This window comes from Manacus candei, unplaced genomic scaffold (genome assembly GCF_025592945.1).
Source record: "Manacus candei isolate 608988 ecotype Guabito, Panama unplaced genomic scaffold, ASM2559294v1 h1tg000065l, whole genome shotgun sequence".
NCBI lineage: Eukaryota > Metazoa > Chordata > Aves > Passeriformes > Pipridae > Manacus > Manacus candei.
In genome coordinates, this window is record NW_026138113.1 from 13,545,493 (window position 1) to 13,564,484 (window position 18,992).

Sequence of the window (18,992 nt, forward strand, 5' to 3'; positions counted from 1 at the left end):
TCACTACCCTTGGATGTGACATTGTGAAGGTTCCGTAAAGAAATTCAGATACTAATCCGTATGGGTTACCCTTATGCAGCCTTTTCTTATTTACTAAAGAGATTTAGAGGAAAAGGAGGATGGGAGTGTTCAGCATCATACACAAAGATACACACCTGCTGAATGAAAATGCTTTTAAATGAACAACTCCAGATTCCTTGTGATGTGAACAAAACCAGCAAATGTCAGTACTTGAATCCTGGGAAGTCTGAGATAGCAGGCTGCACCGAAGAACAGGGCAGAGGGTCTGCTCAGCCTGTTCTGAAGGTTAAACCATTGGGTGCTGCAGGTTGCTTCTCAGGTATATGTCAAATTTCCACAAATAATAGGGGAATCCTTAGCAAGGTTAAAACAAAATCTGGGAAAAAACCTGAACAAAACTCATAGGACACTCAACACACTGCAACTAACAATTTTATCCTGGTTTGGAAACAAGAGGGAAAGTACTGATGAAACATAAAGTTACAGATTTGGAAATTACTTGGAACTGTGAAAGCCTTGTTTCCCTCTGTCAGGGGTGATAAAATACACGACCAGAGATGGGAGGCATTTGATTTGATGCATTACCACACACAGACCCTTCTCAGTTCCAGTAACCCAGTCTCCACAGCCTCGTGCTCTTGCAAACATGATGTAATTATGGAGAGCTCCATTTTGTACAATGCACTTGATCATTAGTCTTGGGCTTTCAGTCACCTTCATCTTGTCCACCAGCTACTTGCTTCTAACGCTGTAATTTGGGCTTCTAGCTCACACCGGCTCTCTTGGGCGTAATACATGGTCTTTAAAAGCTTTTTATTGACACAACCTCCATTTTCCTTCTCTATGCACTCCCAAGACTGTCAGCAGTCATTTCAGTTTGTTTCTTATTTCAGCTGTGAAGTTGACATTTCCTTTTAAAAAACTAAAAAGGTCCAAAGTTTCTAAGTATTCCATCCTTCTTCCAATAAATGTAACAAGTACCAATGTATTTAGAAAGATTATGTTTGGTGACAGACTCTCTCATCTCTCTTTAACCTAATAGCTCCTTTTCCAGAAAAAAACATAATTACTCCAAGAGCAATTTATTTAATTACTGTTATGGGAGACTTCAAAGGAAATTGGTTGGATTGAAATAGTGATATCACCCTGGCAACATTTTGAAAAGAACATTTTGGTAGAAAAATATGCTGAATGCAAGGGCATATTTAATGTGGGAAAAAAATGCCTAATCCTGTTCTTTTGAATGGAACTTTCAGTCTTATATAGGTATATGTGTGTGTGTGTGTGTATGTACATATATGGGGGGTTATTATGGGGGTTTGGATCTATTTTTCTGCTATGAATATAAATTCTTTCCCCTCTACTTGTCTCATTTTAAGGTAATTCAATCAAAAAGATGTAACTGTTCTCAGTGCAGCTATTCTACCAAATGTTGGGTTGTTTTCCTCTTTCTTTTTCACAAACTCATTTTCAAGTAACACTTCCCTGGTCTTCGTTAGGGAGAAAACTGTTATTGGTTTGGAAGTTAAAGCTGTACCTGACTGGACATACGCTCATTCACACTCAAGTACTTTTATAACTGCACCGTTGGCTAAAAAAGGCATTGGGGATCCGAAATGAAGAGCTCTGGTTGGTGATCTATGGTTGGTTAACTCTGGTTGGATGCAGATGTATCTCACAAGACCTGATTATTGCACTCTTAAGGTCAAGACTTGCCCTTGGCATCAAAGAAATGGTGGCAAAAGGTATTTATATCCTCCAGACACATAATTCTCTTCCAAAATACAACTGATTATAGTTGATTCATAGCTTCAGCTACAAATAACACTAATCTAATTTTAAAATGCCCATTTTTGGCCAATTTTCCATGACCAACTCACTGTGGAACATCAGTTTCTGAAATTTTTATGTAAGAACTGGTTCAAGGTATTTAAATTTTGCCTCTTCTGGATGATAGCCTGATAAACAAACAACCTTCCAACTGTAGCAAGGCACTGCCTTTAAACTGTTTTTGTTAATGACTCTGTCAGAAGAATAGAAATGAAATGTTTTGTTGCAATCTCCTGTGATTACAGGTCAGAAATAGTGCCAAGCTATAGTCTCTGGGATGTGTTAGTGTTCATGTGATCAGCTAGAAATATGTGATGAACAGCTTTAACTCAAAGCAAGTTCTAACCATGAAAGATGTCCTGAATAATTTGCCCTTTTTAAAAATGTATCATTTAAATGAAAAACAAATTTTAATTGCAAGCTGACACGAGCCTGTCTTTGTGCTATTTATATGCTTAGCATCTAATTGTATCACTTTAACACCTCTTGCTGCATTTTTAGTTTTGTAACATAATGTTGGGAATTATATCTTAGTCCTTATAGCTTTCAAACACTGAAAATACAGATAATTCCTCTGATTTGTGCTCAGAGCAGGTCAGAAGGCCAAAGGGAAAGTTGTGGGAATGGAGGTGGTGTTTTCTTTGCATTTGTGTATTTGTTTTTTAGGTTAAATGGAAATATTCTATGGTGACTAATTACAACAAGATATCTCAGAAGATACTTATGCAATTATTGTTTGAATGATAATCTTATGATTTAATGGTTTGCAAATAATATAAATCCTCACATTTGGTCTTTTCAGGTGGAGCCTCCCCTTAGGTATCTAAACAGTGATGGTCTCTGTTATTGGTGCTATTGAGGCTGTTTCAGGAATGTGTTAGAATATTCCTGGTGTTGTTATCTCATGCTATCAAGCCAAAATAGGTCTCTTTAGAGTCTCTGCCTCTGCAAAAATTAATTATTGATTCACTTTTTCATTCAGAATTCTCAAAGTGGCTTTATGGAAGAAATTTGCACTAAAGTAGAATAGTTTAGCAAACTATCAAAAAGAGAACCTTCATGCGCACGACTGAAAGATCTGAGCTCTTCCTTCTGCAGCTCCAAGAAAGCTGAGAAAAGAAGGCGGCTCTTTGATGAGTAATTTAGCCCTCACCTTTCTCTCTTTAGCAAATGTATTTGTAAAAGGGACTCACAGTAATTCACTAACTTGTCAGGTTTTATAAAGATAAATGTTCCAGAGAATGTAATTTGAGACTCTAAATAGAGAGTCAAAATGGTTGCTAGACTTAAGGTGCTGCTAGGGTGGTTTCCATGTCCTTCCATAGGGGAAGCCTTTTATCAGGAACTTTCCTAATTGAGGGAGACCAAATTGAAGGGCAGCAGGGGATGGAGGAGTCTTGGAGAATTTTATCCAAAGTAGAAAGTTTCATAGAGGAACATGCTGGTCATAGAAAACCCTCACAGGATGCTTTAACAGTCTGGCATTTCAGCAGCACTGCTGAAGCTGCCTTGAGAAAGGAGGCTGTGAGTGCAGTACCACAGACTGACTTTGGATTTCTGATTGTGTGGAGTCTGTCAGCCCTTCAGCAAGAGATTAGAGATCACCACAGAAGTGGATTGCTTGGTGCAGTTCTTTCTGGCTTGATTTGGTAGCTGAATGGACCTGCCTGCAGTCATTAGTTTTTGATGGGTTTTCACTCTTTAATCTTGACTTTCTGCCTCATTTCTGGCATAAACCAAAAGGCCCGTCAGTCACAGCACAAGTGTTATTTAGACATTCATACTTATACGTTCTTAGGGAAAAAAATATTCAGGGTTGGCTTAGCATATAAGTACAGCATTAGTAGCTGGAATTAAGTTCACTTTAGTTATCATTTATTTCCTCCTCAGGGGGTCATTTATAGCCACTTCCATTGAACTGAACTGAAACGAGGATGGACTAGGCTGGAGCTGTATTGGCCTTGGACCACACAGGAAATTAGGAGAATTCCAGTTTGTCTGAGATGCACAAGAACACAATTACTATTTAAAATAAACTCTACCAAGAGCTTAGTCATTACTTGAAATGACTCTATCAATCACCATGTTGCTTAATAAGACTACCTTTCTTATGCCGGTTGTTTTGCTGTAGAGTTTATGCTTAAAACCAGTCAGCCTCTGTCACATTTATCTTAAGTGGATCTCCCTAGGGCAGCAAATAAATGTAAAACTCTGTTTACAGCCATTTTTCACTTCCCAAGCCATTTAATATCACTCTTTCAGGCTTATTTCTGTGTCATTCACTTCATAATATACTAAGTTGTCTTCCTACTCCCTCCTGCTTTGCATGAGGTACACCACTGGCAACCTCACTCTCCTCGAATGGGTACAAAGTAAATCAAAGCTTGGTGGAAGTGCTTTCCTTCCATGATGAATTCAGAGCTGGATACTCACAGACACTTCACATCATACCATTCAGGAGGTTATTTTTCTTTCTCTTCCCTGCACAATGACTTCTGTTTTCAAAGAGCCATCATTTTCTGTGTTTGTCTATGGTTTCGTAATACTGAGTCCCAAAGCTGCTCCAGGAAAACATGGCTACATTTCAAAAACTGTTCTTTGAAGCAGCTGGGGATTATTGGCTTTAAACATCTCAGTAATCCAATACAGTGCTATAAAACATAATTTAAAATTGCAGAGGATTAAGATTTCCTTTCATAGGATTCTACAGACTCAGAATAGGATTCTGCAAAACTTACTTAGCATTTTTAAAGCAACTTCTTTTGTAAAGATGGAAATCAGCAGTTCTGTAAAGATTTTATTTCTGTATTTAGTACATACAAATCTTGCCATGACCTAGAATCCCTCTGTAGTAGGATACCTCTGGAGTCCTGGCTTTTTACACACCATATATAAAGTTCTGTATAAAGTTATATATATAGTTAACTCTGCAGAACTGCAACTTCAGGTTCTAATCCCTTTCATTGCATCATGCTCCTGTACAGAACAGCAGAACATGAACTGGAGGAGTGTGAGGTTCTTCTTCTTCAGAGGAATAACTAAGAGAATTTTTTTCCCAAGTATCTTTAAATGTGAAAAATATCTTTTCCTGGTCTAAATACTTTTGTCTCATAAGACTGATTATATTTTGTGAATGACACAGAAGACTTCATGTCAATTTGCATTCAGATGAGGGTTATTTGCTGTTGGCTCCAGTGAGACCTGGAATATGTTTCAGCAAGAAGAGGGATTCAGTGGTAGAGAAGGGCCCACAGGGAGTTAGTTGCTGGTGGTCTGTTCTAGAATCACACATTGGAAAAAAATGAGATTTACCAGTTATATATACAGCAGGAAAATCTTTTCCTGTGTCAGAAATTGTCATTTAAGCAAAACATTTTGCATGAGACTACTGCAAATTGGCCTTTAATCATAAAACAACAGAATGATTTGGGTGGGAAGGGACCTTAAAGCCCATCCCATGGGCAGGGACACCTTCCACTAGCCCAGGTTGCTCCAAACCCTGTCCAACCTGGCCTTGGACACTTCCAGGGATGGGGCAACCACAGCTTCTCTGGGCAACCTTCCCCATATCCAATCTAAAGCTACTCTGTCAGTTGTCCCGTCACCCTGTGCTCCTGCTGCTTGATTCCCAGCAGACACATATCCACGGCCAGTCTCTGGGGTTAGTCCTAAAGTCAGTGTGCTGGGTGTGGAGTCCTGCAGCTTTTAATTTCCTATTTTGTATGTGATGAGTAAGGGCCATGTCCTGGCACTTGGAGAGGGAACTCTGCTGGTGTATGAACAAAACTCCGTGTCCTGGGGGAAAGGGTTCATGTGAGGAAGCAAAAATCCATCTCCTAACAGGCTGATTTCCTGACTGGAAACACGTTTAAAGCCCTTTCCTTCTGGGGTCCCTGAAAGTTAAAAAGCTGATATTGTCTCACCCTCCAGTTCAGCTCATTCCATTTAATGTAGACCTTGCAAATGATGACACACCAGTGTTGCACCTTTGTTAATTCTGCATATCATAGGGGTAACTCTATCCAGGACAAATCAGACTTAGTCTAGTTCCAGTGGAAAAACAAGATAATCCTAATTCGAGTCTTTAGAGTACCTAGAATCTCAAAGTTTGGCATTTTTCAGGACTTTGCTACATGTGTCATGTAAACTACATATGTAGGACTTGATATGTCGCATAACATTATTTCATGTAAATAAAAGGAGAGGCCTTATTTCCATGTGAAGTCTAAGCTAAAAACTATTCAAAGATTGGTCTGATAATGCAGAACATTTTAAAATCAAAAAGTAACCGGGAGAATTAAATTAAAGGCGCAAGGTACTGATCCCTGGTGTTTTATTTTGTTTCACAAACCAAAGGGAACAGGCTATTTGTTTACTTTTTTATGCATAATTTTCTTGAAATGAGTCAAGGAAAAGAACAATGTTTTGTTAAACAGAGAATAATCAAATCAAACCCAACTGTTGGGTTACCAAGATGTGTGAAACTGGGTGGTTAGGGCTGAATAGCTTTCTGCACCAAGAACTAATATCCTTCAAAAATATTTTCGTATTAATGTGCACAAAATTTCTTGACAATAGGTAGGCATCAGGTGTTTGAATGCAGCAATGTGCAAGAGTATGAAGATACATGCCAGGCTGAACTGCTCACACATTCATCAGTGCACACAAGTGATGGAATGGTTGTGCAAAAAGCTCTTCCACATAACTCAATTTTCTTTTAGTAAAAACTCCCAAAGCAGGTAAATTCATGATATACCCTAAAGATTTGCCAGTAAGGGCTCAGTGGGACTCGTCTGATTATTTGATCTGGTAATATGATTCCTACCTTCTTTCCATGGGAACTGCTCATTTTCATGACCCTGATTGCCCAAAACTCAGACACTCTCAACTCCAGAACTAATATGATCCAATATTTATTCTGCCATTAAAAAACTATTCATTTCCTTGTCTGATGATAAAATTACTGTAAAATTAATCATTCATCTTCTCAGTTAATTCTAATTGCAGCTAAAATCACATTTGGACTGGGAGTTTGCTATATTTACTTGATACTTGTGCAACACATTTCAGAACATAATCATCCATTATTATACCCCTACACTGTGGTCTTGGCTGCTTTCTGCCAAGTGTATTCCTGAGAACAATTGCTATTTTAATGTATCATCCCGAAGTTACAGCCTAGACGAATCAGAAAAATTGTTTAGTCTATTATAACTTGGCATATGGTCATTTAATAGCATGCAGGAAATCATCAGGAACGTGTGGGATTATTTTTGCTATAAGTATAATGAAAGGAATTTAAAATTGGCCAGACTTCACTTCCGCCACTGGTCTTGTCATTAAAATAATCTTTGCTGGCTCTTTAGTTTTTTCTGTTAGTCATCTCTGAGCAGTCATTTACATTAGTGTGAAGCTGTGTAGAGCAGACTGACTTTTTAGAGTATGTTTTCTGTGTGGACTTGGATATATTATTTTTCAGGTTTATGATAGATGGGTTCTTAATTGAATTCTTACATGAATAGTGTATTTCCAGTAGGAATATCAATGGATATTATTCTCTGAGAGTAGAAGAACAGACTTTTCTTATGTTAAAATTGAAACTTATGAACTCTGCATTTCCAAGACTAAGTAATAACTACAAGTACACAGCACAGACCTGTATCTAGAAATGCCCAGACAGCATGTTCTCCCAAGGATTTAGGGTCATATTTTATTTCCATGCAAACATTTCTGTATGCACCCCATGGTGTATGTTGTTTTTCAGAGTCTGGACTAGATTTTTTTGGACATTTCTCAGTCCTGGATGGCTCAACTGATCAGCTAACATGGGCAGCATTTGGGAATTTCACTGCTCTCCTGTGCCCTGCTGATGTAACTGGATCTTGTTAACTCTTGTTTTCCCTTTATCCTCCATAAAGCTATTATTCAATACCAAAACTGCCAACACTTGTTTGTACGCAATTAAAATATGTTAACGGAATTCTTCCTCTTGAGAACAGTCTATCTTAGTGCAAGGATAGTTTGTAGCTTCTCATGAGGGGCAGAGGAGGGGCAGGGACTGAGCTCTGCTCTGGGGGGACCAGGGACAGGACCAGGGAATGGCTGGAGCTGTGTCAGGGCAGGCTCAGGGTGGATCTCAGCCAAAGGTTCTTCCCCCAGAGGCTGGTTGGGCACTGCCCAGGCTCCCCAGGGCAGTGGGCACAGCCCCAAGGCTGCCAGAGCTGCAGGAGGGTTTGGACAACGCCCTGCACAGACACAGTGGGATTGTTGGGGTGCCTGTGCAGGGCCAGGAGTTCGACTCCATGGTCCTAATGAGTCCCATCCAACTCAACTTATTCTATGATTCTGTGAAACCTGGCATCCACTATGCTTATGGAAGTGGGAAGCAGCTTTTTTACAGATTTCTTAGGAAAACTTGGATTTTCAAAATTACATGTTGTGCGATTCCAAATGGATGTCTGCTGTGGATTAACCCCAGCCAGCAACTCAGCACCACACAGGCACTTGCTCACTCCCCTGCTCCTGCCCTGGGATGGGGGAGAGTCTTGAAAGAGTAAAAGTGAGAAAACTCATCACTTGAGATAAAGATGCTTTATAGGGACAGAAGAGGAAGAAAAGAATGATAATAAGGATGAAAGAATTAGAATGTACAAAACAGTTGGTGCACAATGCAATTTTTCACCAGTCACAGAGATACACCCAACCAGTTCCTGAGCAGTGGTTCCCACTTTATGTGCTGAGCCTCATGTCGTAATGATTTGGAAGGTCCTTTTGGCCAGTTTGGGTCAGTTGTCCAGCTGTGTCCACTCCCAGCTTCTTGTGCTTCCCCTCCAGCCTCCTGGAGGGAGGACATGAGAAGCTGAAAGGTCCTTGACTCAGTATAAACATTACTCAGGAACAACTAAAACATCAGTGTGTTAGCAACATTATTCTCTTACTAAATCCACAACACAGCACTGGACCAGCTACCAGGAAGAAAATTAACTCTATCCCAGCCCAAACCAGCACAATGTTGTAGCTGGGTCAATTGCCCATTGAGATTTGTTTGCCGTTGTTGAGGAATATAATCTATGAGCAGAAATAACAGTAATTTTCAGGACATGTGATTTTCAGAACATGTGACATGCTGTGATTTTTTAAATAAAATATTACAAACATTCACAGCAAATGAGTCTGACAGGTTACTATCTGTGCAGTGCCTGATTACAAATGCTGCACACAGAATTTTGGGACATTCATTCAAGCAGCAGCCCAGACAGCTGCAGCAATAGCCATCCTCACATCTCTATTCCATGCTTGCAGGATTACGAGGTATTTTTCCACAAGAGAAAAGGACCCGCTTTATAAATTTTAGCTCTAACCTGAGAGCATCTTGTGCACCTTGACTTTTAGAATAAAATGCAATTTATAAAAGGACAAACTGCAACTGTTTTGAATTTGAGTAATTTCGTAGACTTCAGTGGAACCTGTGGATTTATTCTCTCAGCTTTTCTGCTGTGGGAGTCAGAGGGCTCTCAGAGGGCTCCCTGCTGGGGCAACACAGTGTGAGTGAGCAGAGCAGGACCTTCAGGAGGGGCATGAGGAGGCCAGGGAGACCTTATTGCCTGCAGCTCCAGCTTCAATTGCAGCCTGACGTCCTGTAGGTCACTTACTAAAGAACCAGCTCGGCATTGCTACTAAAATAGAGTCCTTTGACTTTATAACTCAAAACAGAAGCAATTACTATAAACAGTCTTAGGGATTTTTTTTAGGCCAAGTTGGACGTGGCCTGGACGTGTGTGCTGGGAGCCAGAACCCCCTGTGCCCTGGGCTGATCCCCCAGTGTGGGCAGCAGGGTAGGGGGGGTTCTGTCCCTCTGCCCCTCAGGTGAGACCCCCCTGCAGAGCTGCTCCAGTCCTGGGGAACAGCCCAGCAAGGACATGGAGCTGCTGCAGAGAGTCCAGAGGAGGCACCAAGATGAGCAGAGGGATGGAGCAGCTCTGCTGGGAGGAAAGGCTGGGAGAGTTGGGATTGTTCAGCCTGGAGAGGAGAAGCTTTGGGGTGACCTGACTGTGGCCTTGCAGGGCCTGAAGGGGCCTGCAAGAAAGATGGAGAGAGACTATTGACAAGGGCTGGAGTGACAGGACAGGGGGAATGGCTTCCCACGGACAGAGGGCAGGGTTAGATGGGATATTGGGAAGGAATTGTTCCCTGTGAGTGTGTGGAGGCCCTGGCCCAGGTTTCCCAGAGAAGCTGTGGCTGCCCCTGGATCGCTGGAAGTGTCCAAGGTCAGTTTGGAGGGGCTTGGAGCAACCTGGGCTAGTGGAAGGTGTCCCTGCCCATGGCAGGGGCTGGAATGAGATGGGCTTTAAGGTCACTTCCAACCCAAACCAGTCTGTGATTCTGTGAAGTAGTGGATGAGAGATAATAGTTTTCTTTAGCTTGAAGATATGTTTCCATACATGTGCATGCAGAGGATAAAACAAAAGATAGCAAATAATTTTTGCTTCAATCCTTATTAATAAATTAGGCATGGATCTGGGATTACCAGTTTGTTTCCATCACTTCGCAATTGAATAGCTGATATTAAACACATATGTATCAGCTTGGCTTTTCCATTATTGGTAAGCAGCTTTACAAAGTGTTTACTGGTTTACATAAAAGTATTGAGAACTTTTGGAGTAGTGGGGGTATTTGTTTACTTATTTTCACAGTTGAGATCATTATGGGATGTTAATGGTGAATGACTGTCAGTGAGTTTAATTTTCAAATGCATCCAAAGTCTATTAACATAAGCAGTTTACTTACAGGGGTTTTTCACATCAGGTTTAAAAATGCACAGCTGTCCAGGAATATGTTCCTATTCCAGTTCTGTCTGGAGCATGTAGGCTCCTTTTAGCATTCCAGGAGCCCAAGCCCCTCTATCTGCTGCACGAGTGATCCCTGTAGTACAGATCCCTGTAGCAGTGTCCCTGCCCAGGGTAATCACCTGGACTAGGCCTGGCACTAAGGACTGTTTCACTAGAAGGACACTCCAGAGCAAACTTTGTCTGAAATAGCAACATCACTGATTAGCTGGATGCAATTATGAAGCAGACTGACCTGGCCTTAAGGTGCAGGATTTGGTTACATCAATAAATTTCTGTAGATGAAGAGGCCAAAGGAGGTTACCTCAGGTGCTGGAGATTACATTTCCACAAGGATGTAAAACAAGAGGTGTTTATGCACAGGACAGAGCAACTCAGTCTACACCTGTGGGATGAGCAGAGAATTTGATGGGTTGTGTTTATAAAGATGTACTATGTTTAATAAAGTTCAATGCTGGGGAAGCTTGGTAAGTAAATGCTGCATACCTAGGGCTTCAATTTCATTTCTTCTGTGCAAATCTGGGTGGAAAAAGGAGTGTCCTTTCCTTTCAGAATTAACCATTATCATTGGAAGCCACTATAATCTAGTGTTGAAAGACAATTAAATGGATACAACGAATACACTTAATAAACATGCTTATGAAAACCTGAGTGTGTTCACACCTCTCTGGGTGAATTTCATCGAATTCATTATGCTGGAACCATTGTGGACTTGTAATTGAGGTTATTTCAGTTTTCAATGACATAAGATTAAAAACTTACCTTTTTTGAGCAAATAAATCCAGATATTTAATCTTTTTGCCAATGTATTTTTATGTACCTGTGCAAATGGATGTGGACAGGAGGGCACGACTGCTCAGGAGGTGAGATAGATGTCCCCACATGAGTAGGTTTGGTACCAGTGAGATGTTTTTCTGTTGCTGGAGTTATAGACTGGAGTGTAGGTTCAAGCTTTTCCCTCTATTCACATTTTGCCTGCTGCAAACACCAAGTGTAAAATCTTATTTCTCATTAAAAAATTGTTCTTTTTTTAAAGCTGGTGGTAGCACATGTTTATACATACGCCTGTATGAATATAACATCAAATATTTTGTTAGTATTTTGCAGAAGAGCAAAGTGAATTACACTGAAAACTGAAAGAAACATCATAGGAAGCTTGTAAAATTGGTTGTTCTATAAAGATTCAAGAAGAATATATTGGAAACCCCAAAGTGGCCTTTGTGATGGATTGGGAGCTGCTGAAGTTTTAGACCTTAGTTCAGGTTTCACTCTATTACGCAATTTCTCCTTCAAATATTAATTCTGACCTAGTGTTTTAAGAAGTATTAGAAAGGAAGAATCAATATAGTACCAGAAATAAATAGCTAAATAAATTGTTACATTATCAAAAATATCTGACCAAGTTTTTGTTGGTTTGTGGCACTTACTCTCACCAGCCCAAAGCCAACAGACTGATTTGGGCAATCAATGCTGCTTCTCTGCTTTGATGACTTAAACCTCAGAGGTGTTTCAAGGGTCTAAATCCAAACTGTAGGTCCTTGGAGCTCTGTCAGCCACTGCTCCTGCCTAGAAAAACATGGGTGTTGTGTTCAGCGTGGAAATGTGTTGATCATGTAGAAATATTGCATCCTTGATAAGTCTTGGTCTCTCCCTTAAATGCAGACCTGTGGCTTAGCAGCTTATATCTAAGGCTTATATCTAAGCTCCAAAGAGCAATTAGACATAAATTAGGTCTTTATATAGTTACCTTGCATCTTGGGCTAAATCCATTTGAAAGGATCATGAGAGAATATAATTCCCTATCTTTCAACTTCCAGGCAGTAACTGTCCAAACCAGTCAGGAGATTCTACAAGGTGGCAGTTCCATGTAACAAAGCACCAAATATGCTCATTAGTCTGTATTTCATAATTATTGATTTATTTTAGTCTTCTTATCTTGACATTTATCGAGGAAGTCCTAATTTTATTTCACTTCATAAAAAAATTACTGCATCCTCAAAGACTTCTATAAAGAAGTGACAATGTTCTCCATTTTGCTTTCTTTCAGGAATTAAGTTGGAAAGCTGCAGAGCATTAAAGTGATGTGTTTAATGTGTGGTGGCATCCTATGAGCACAACAGTCTGTGTGAAACTTCAGCAGCGTCAAACTTTTTGAGTTCCAAGGTGGAAGGAGTAGATTCTTGGATACTTCTGTGCCTACAAAATAACCAAAAATGAAGGAGGACAGTTGTTTACAGGCTGCTCTGCTTTGCCTGGGCATGTTGTGCTACAGCCACGCCCTGAGCACGGGGCCACTGAACCAGTCCCGGCCATCGCTCCACGGGCACCACGAGAAAGGCAAGGAGGGACAAGTCCTGCACCGCTCCAAGAGAGGCTGGGTGTGGAATCAGTTCTTTGTTATAGAAGAGTACACAGGACCAGATCCTGTGCTAGTGGGAAGGGTAAGAAAGAATTTCCTTCTCTGTCATCAATTAATATTATTAATTTATATTGTTATTTTGTGTGTTGCTGAGTTTTTTCTTGCCGTTGTTTCTTCTTGCTCTTACCTTTGTGTTGTTTTAGCTGCTTCTTCAACAGCTACTTATTCACCTAGAATCACTTTCTTGGAGCTCAGTGTAGATGTTAAGCAAAATACCATCTAAGACAATACAAATATTTCCACTGAACTCAGCAGCCCTTGCATGAAGGTGTGAAAGCTGTTACTTGGCAAACCAGCAAGAACCACAGAAGCACTTGAGCAACAATATGTCCCAAGAATATCTGTTATCATTCTTGGGACTTTAAAAGTAGTAATTAAAAATGTAATGTCCAACCCAGCAGCTCAGTAAAAGTGTCCTGCCCAATAGGTATCTTCTCATCATTTCGTTTTCAATTTATCAGTAAAATCAAACATATGGAGGGGTGTGTATAGAGCGAGAGATATCTGTGTGCACATGTGTATGTGCACACATCCCAGACTAGTTTTTTATTCTGCTACTGTCTAACACTAGCAGAATATAAATAGATAAATAAAAAAGCATATTTACCAGTTTTTAAACAGTCAGCAGAACTCTGTTGACTTAAGACCAGCACAAAAAGAGTGGGGAAACAGGACCAATGTCAGCAAATACCATTCTGACAGCCCGGTTTAAAAGGTGGTTAGTGTTAGTAATTTGTGGATGTCAATATAAAATCAATAAATCTGTAATTTGGCTCAGTGTTTCCCTCATCCATCAAAGTGAAGTGTGCACTGGTTGCAGAAGTAAGAGTGTTTAGTAAGCATTTGTTTCTTCTTTTGTAATAAAGAGGGTATAATTAGTTGGCAATCACTCCAGTTCGCAATCACAGAACAGAGAATCATTAATGTTGGAAAAGCCCTCCCAGCCCATGGATCCCCCTGTGCCCCATCCCCACCTTGTCCCCAGCCCAGAGCACTCAGTGCCACGGCCAGGCCTTCCTGGGACACCTCCAGGGATGGGGACTCCAAACCTCCCTGGGCAGCCCCTGCCAAGGCCTGACCGCCCTTTCCAGCAAGAAATTCCTCCTCATGCCCAACCTGACCCTCGCCTGGCACAGCTGGAGGCCGTTCCCTCTCCTCCTGTCCCTTGTTCCCTGGGAGCAGAGCCCGACCCCCCCCGGCTCCCCCCTCCTGTCAGGGGGTTGCAGAGCCAGAAGGTCCCCCCTGAGCCTCCTTTTCTCCAGGCTGAGCCCCCCCAGCTCCCTCAGCTGCTCCTGCTGCTCCAGCCCCTTCCCAGCTCCGTTCCCTTCCCTGCACACGCTCCAGCCCCTCAATGCCTTTCTTGCTGTGAGGGCTCAGAACTGGGCACAGAACTTGAAGGGCCTCAGCAGTGCCCAGTACAGGGGACAATCACTTCCTTGGTCACACTATTCTTGATACAAGCCAGGATCCCTTTGCCCACCTGAGCACACTGCTGAGCTCACTGGTTGCATCCCATTTATCACTTAACAGCTTTTTAAATGCAACCCAGTAGAATATGATTTGTATGAAGTGCACAAAAATGTTTTTAAAAATGACTCTTTCTTCCAACTGGGTTTGAATAAAGAACCTGCCATAATTATCTTCTCGTGTATTCTCCTCTTTAAATGTTAAATCTGAAGGTTTGGGTCTCAGCAGCAGCCTGTGTGTGGCAGGATGCAGGTCTGGGCTGGCAACTGCCCTGAGTGCAGGGTAGATGAGGCCACACCATGTGCCCAAGTGTGGATTATTGCCTGGTGTAAGACAAAGTTTTTAAAAACTCTGAAATTATAGTATTTTCCGGAATGTTTTTGTTTCGTAAGCTCATCCATGAAATGTGGTACCTTGTTAAGGTATGTCTGTTTCTCATTTTGTAGCTTCATTCAGATATTGATTCTGGAGATGGAAACATTAAATACATTCTCTCAGGTGAAGGAGCAGGAATCATTTTTGTTATTGATGACAAATCAGGGAACATCCATGCAACAAAGACACTGGACCGGGAGGAGAGAGCTCAGTACACCCTCACGGCACAGGCTGTGGACAGGAACACCAACAGACCTTTGGAACCACCCTCGGAATTCATTGTCAAAGTGCAAGATATAAATGACAACCCGCCCGAGTTTCTTCATGAAAACTACCATGCCAATGTGCCAGAGAGATCAAATGTAGGTGAGTACTCAGAAATGCACTGCAGCTCCTGGCCTTAGAGAAGGTGTTGCTTTGTCAGTATGTCTTGACTTTATTTAATTCTTATTGTCAGGAATTTTGGGAAGTAAAATTTACTTCATGCTCAGCCAGTGGCTCAGTCAATGTCTCTGATTTGCTGACCAAATCAAAGCCTGCACAGCTCCCAACTGTCAGACTTGAAGTGTCTCTGGATGGTTCCTAGAACAGGACTATCTCCTCCTAGGAGGGAGTATGAGAGCCCCCTGGAATTTATGGGGTGTAAATCCTCTGGGGTAAACATCAAGATCATTCCTCTGGCTGTGTAATAAAGCTAAGGAGTTACTGCCACACTCTCTATTCCATTTTCATCTCCTCTTTGAGCTTGTGTTTGTCTCAGAGATTTCTACAGGAATGATTTCTCTGAAAACTTACTGAGAAAAAATGAAAAAAGAAAACTCTATTGTTTGGCTCTCTAATGACAAAAGCAATATAAGGCTTAAAACTACTGAGGAAAAAAACCATAATGGTACAGAGCGACTGCTGACTTTTGTATCTTCACTGTTTAGAACATTAATCCACATCACAGCCGGTGACAAATCTTTTTGGATTTTATGAGTCTATTTTGTCATATAGAAACTGTCAAGAAATTTTCTTTTTCATTTCCCAAATGTGGAAATAAAAAAGTTCAGCTATAGTTATGCTGAATGACTGAAAGCATCTCTGCACGGTTCTTGCAGACAGGTTTGCTTCTGACTGGATTCCTCTTGTGTTTGCTTTCCCTTTTTAGGTACATCGGTTATTCAGGTAACAGCTTCAGACGCTGATGATCCTACCTATGGGAACAGTGCCAAACTGGTTTACAGCATTCTGGAAGGTCAGCCGTACTTCTCGGTGGAAGCTCAAACAGGTATTATTGAGCAGTTTATTGGACCTCATAACCAGAATGCCTCAAAATGAACTAAATGTATTGACTGGGTATATCTACTATTTCTTTGGGGTATGATATGGTGTGACAGAAATGCCTGTTTCTGTGCTGAACTGTTATTCTCCAGAGTTGTCTTGTGTCAAATATTTGGGCTACTTTCCTTACACAACAAAACACACAGTGTAGGGAAAACAAAATCTGCACCATCACTGCAAATATTACTGTGTTTTATGCAGCATCCAGTTTTTCATAATGTGAACCTGTGAAACTTTGTATGTGCCACACTTTCTCTGTATTTCCAGGAATTATCCGAACTGCCCTTCCCAACATGGACAGAGAAGCCAAGGAAGAATATCACGTTGTAATACAGGCGAAAGACATGGGAGGACACATGGGAGGCCTCTCAGGGACAACCAAAGTGACAATTACACTTACAGATGTCAATGACAACCCACCAAAGTTCCCACAAAGTAAGAACAAGATCCTTACTCCCATTTTCTATAGTACCCACGTTTGTGTAGTATCAGACATATGCAAAGCTTGAAAAAGCAGTAACTGCTGGGTTATTGCAGCACATATGAATAAAGAAGCATTAGTTACACATTTTTTGCTAGTAACATGGAGCTTTAGTGTCTGCATTATTTGCTTTGTGTTGCAAAGTGAGACATTTTTAAGCTCAGGATTAGATTACAAAGATTCCTAACCCTACACTTCATTTTTTGAACTACTGGACCATGTCATATAACTGTTATATTAGCAGGGAGGCATAATGTGGACTTCTCTGTTAATGGAGGAAGAAGCCCCATTTCTCGAGGTGTCTCTTGTGCATTAAACCAAATCAGTCCAAAATACTGGAACATGTACCTGCCCCTCAGCATTGCTGGGATAAGCTGGTTTACTTCCTTTCCCATTTTCATATTTACAGCATGGATGTAAAAGACACTTTAAAAAAGCAAGTGGTATTTACTTCTCTGTTCAGACCACAGGAACTTCAGGGAATCATTGCAGAGAAATAGGAGGAAGTTAAAACAAAAGCCCCTGCAGGTGTTGTGCAGGAACAGATCCTCCTGTCTTGGGGTGCAGGACGCAGCAGTCACCCCGTGTGTCTGCACAAAGCTCTCCTTCTAGACTTGCAGTGTCTGAAAGGAGTCTGCAGTGGCCCCATGTTGTGCCTTTCACCACTCCAAGTTCTCAGCTCTTTGCCAGCAGAGTTTGGAGGGTCATTTTCAGCGAACGAATCTGCTTTGGGTTTGATGAAGACGGGCAAAGGAAAACAGATCCACTTTAGCTTCTTACCCCTGTATTTCATAGGCCTGGAGGCTCTTGCCTTTCTTGCCCCTTGATGACAATGTTGCACAATCTGTTAACAGCTCCTGATTGGGCCCTTTCAGGTCTTTGACAAGCCAGGAGGTGAAGGAGTGGCATTTTTTTTATTTCACATAGCTTTGCATTTTAAGTATGGATGCATCATCCTTTACTTCTATAAACACTCTTGGTGAATAGTGAATGTCCTCAAGGATAAAAGACTGGCTATTCCTCAAGACTTCTATTTACCATGGTGAAGCAAACTAAAATTACCACTATTGTTGAAGTTTATTTCTGGTGGTCAAATTAAGTAATTTTTTTATACCTGTGCTATTTACTTTTCACACATAAAATTAACCAGGACTGACATTAACAGATTCAGTCTTCACAACTGGGAGGAAGCACATTAATGGGCTCACACATCTGTTCTCCATTTCATCTCTTCATGGCTGTAGGGTTTTTTTGGAGTGCAGTATAAGCACCATCCCAGCCCATACTGATTCTCCTCTGAGCAACAGTTATGACCCTGATATGTTCTGGACATGATCATCTCTGCAACTTCTCTTCCTCCAATGTTTCAGCTTCCTGGACATTCATACAAGAGCTGAAGTGACATAGTTGGTTCCTAAATGAAAAATCTGTGCCAGAATTATTTACCATTCTCAAAGAAATGTATTGAATCCTAAAAATGTCAGGTTTCATATACCTTAGAGATGTGCCTTTTCACACCAGATCATGATCTGGGACCCCAATGTATGGCCTTTTGTTAACTCCATCAAATTGCGGATTTTTTCCTACAAATTCAAGCCACTTTACTGAATCTTTTGGAAGAACATTTAAATTTATCAGAAGTGCCTAATAACAGTTATTCTACTTAATCATTCTTCCCCAAATTAAAACCTGAATTGGGAATGTTTTTTAAGACAAAACCAGGATTTTACCTGTCTGTACAAACAAACAATTGATTTTTTATTCTTATTTCCTTTTTTTTGTTTTGTTTTGTTTTTTTTTGATGCTCATTGCTCAAACCATTAATGAGTTACGTGCTTAAATGTTGGGTTCTTTGTGACTGGAATTAATGACCTATTTCAATGACATGTGCCAATTGTTTTTATGGGTAATGAGCCAAGTCCCTGCCTGGTATAAGTCTCCTGATGTTCCAAGGGTGCTCACGTAGCAAAAAAAGAGCAATTATGGTGGGGAATAAATTAGATTATTTTATTTTCTCATGCTTTTTTCTTTTTTTTTCCCCTCCCCAAGTTATTAATGCTGATGAGGTGGCTGAAAATGCTGACATAGATTTGTACACTTAGGATCAGGTTATGTTTTCTGAGCTCTGGAGGGGGTTTCCAGGTCCTGGAAATGCTGCTTGAAGGGTAACTGTTGGAGAGAGATTTATCCAGGAACATTGTTGCTCTCCTCTGGTGTCCCTGAATACCCA

General features: G+C 40.9%; 1 protein-coding gene across 2 annotated transcripts in view; it reads left to right on the forward strand.

The window, feature by feature from the left end:
* Positions 1-18,992, forward strand: part of CDH11 (cadherin 11) — an 82,147-nt gene that overhangs the window by 49,142 nt on the left and 14,013 nt on the right. For both annotated transcript variants that reach the window (XM_051805776.1, XM_051805778.1), the window contains exons 3-6: positions 12,745-13,138; positions 15,030-15,324; positions 16,109-16,228; positions 16,549-16,716. In XM_051805776.1, coding sequence (XP_051661736.1) covers positions 12,911-13,138; positions 15,030-15,324; positions 16,109-16,228; positions 16,549-16,716 — 811 coding nt within the window. In that variant the 5' untranslated portion in view covers positions 12,745-12,910. The remainder of the gene's footprint in view (positions 1-12,744; positions 13,139-15,029; positions 15,325-16,108; positions 16,229-16,548; positions 16,717-18,992) is intronic.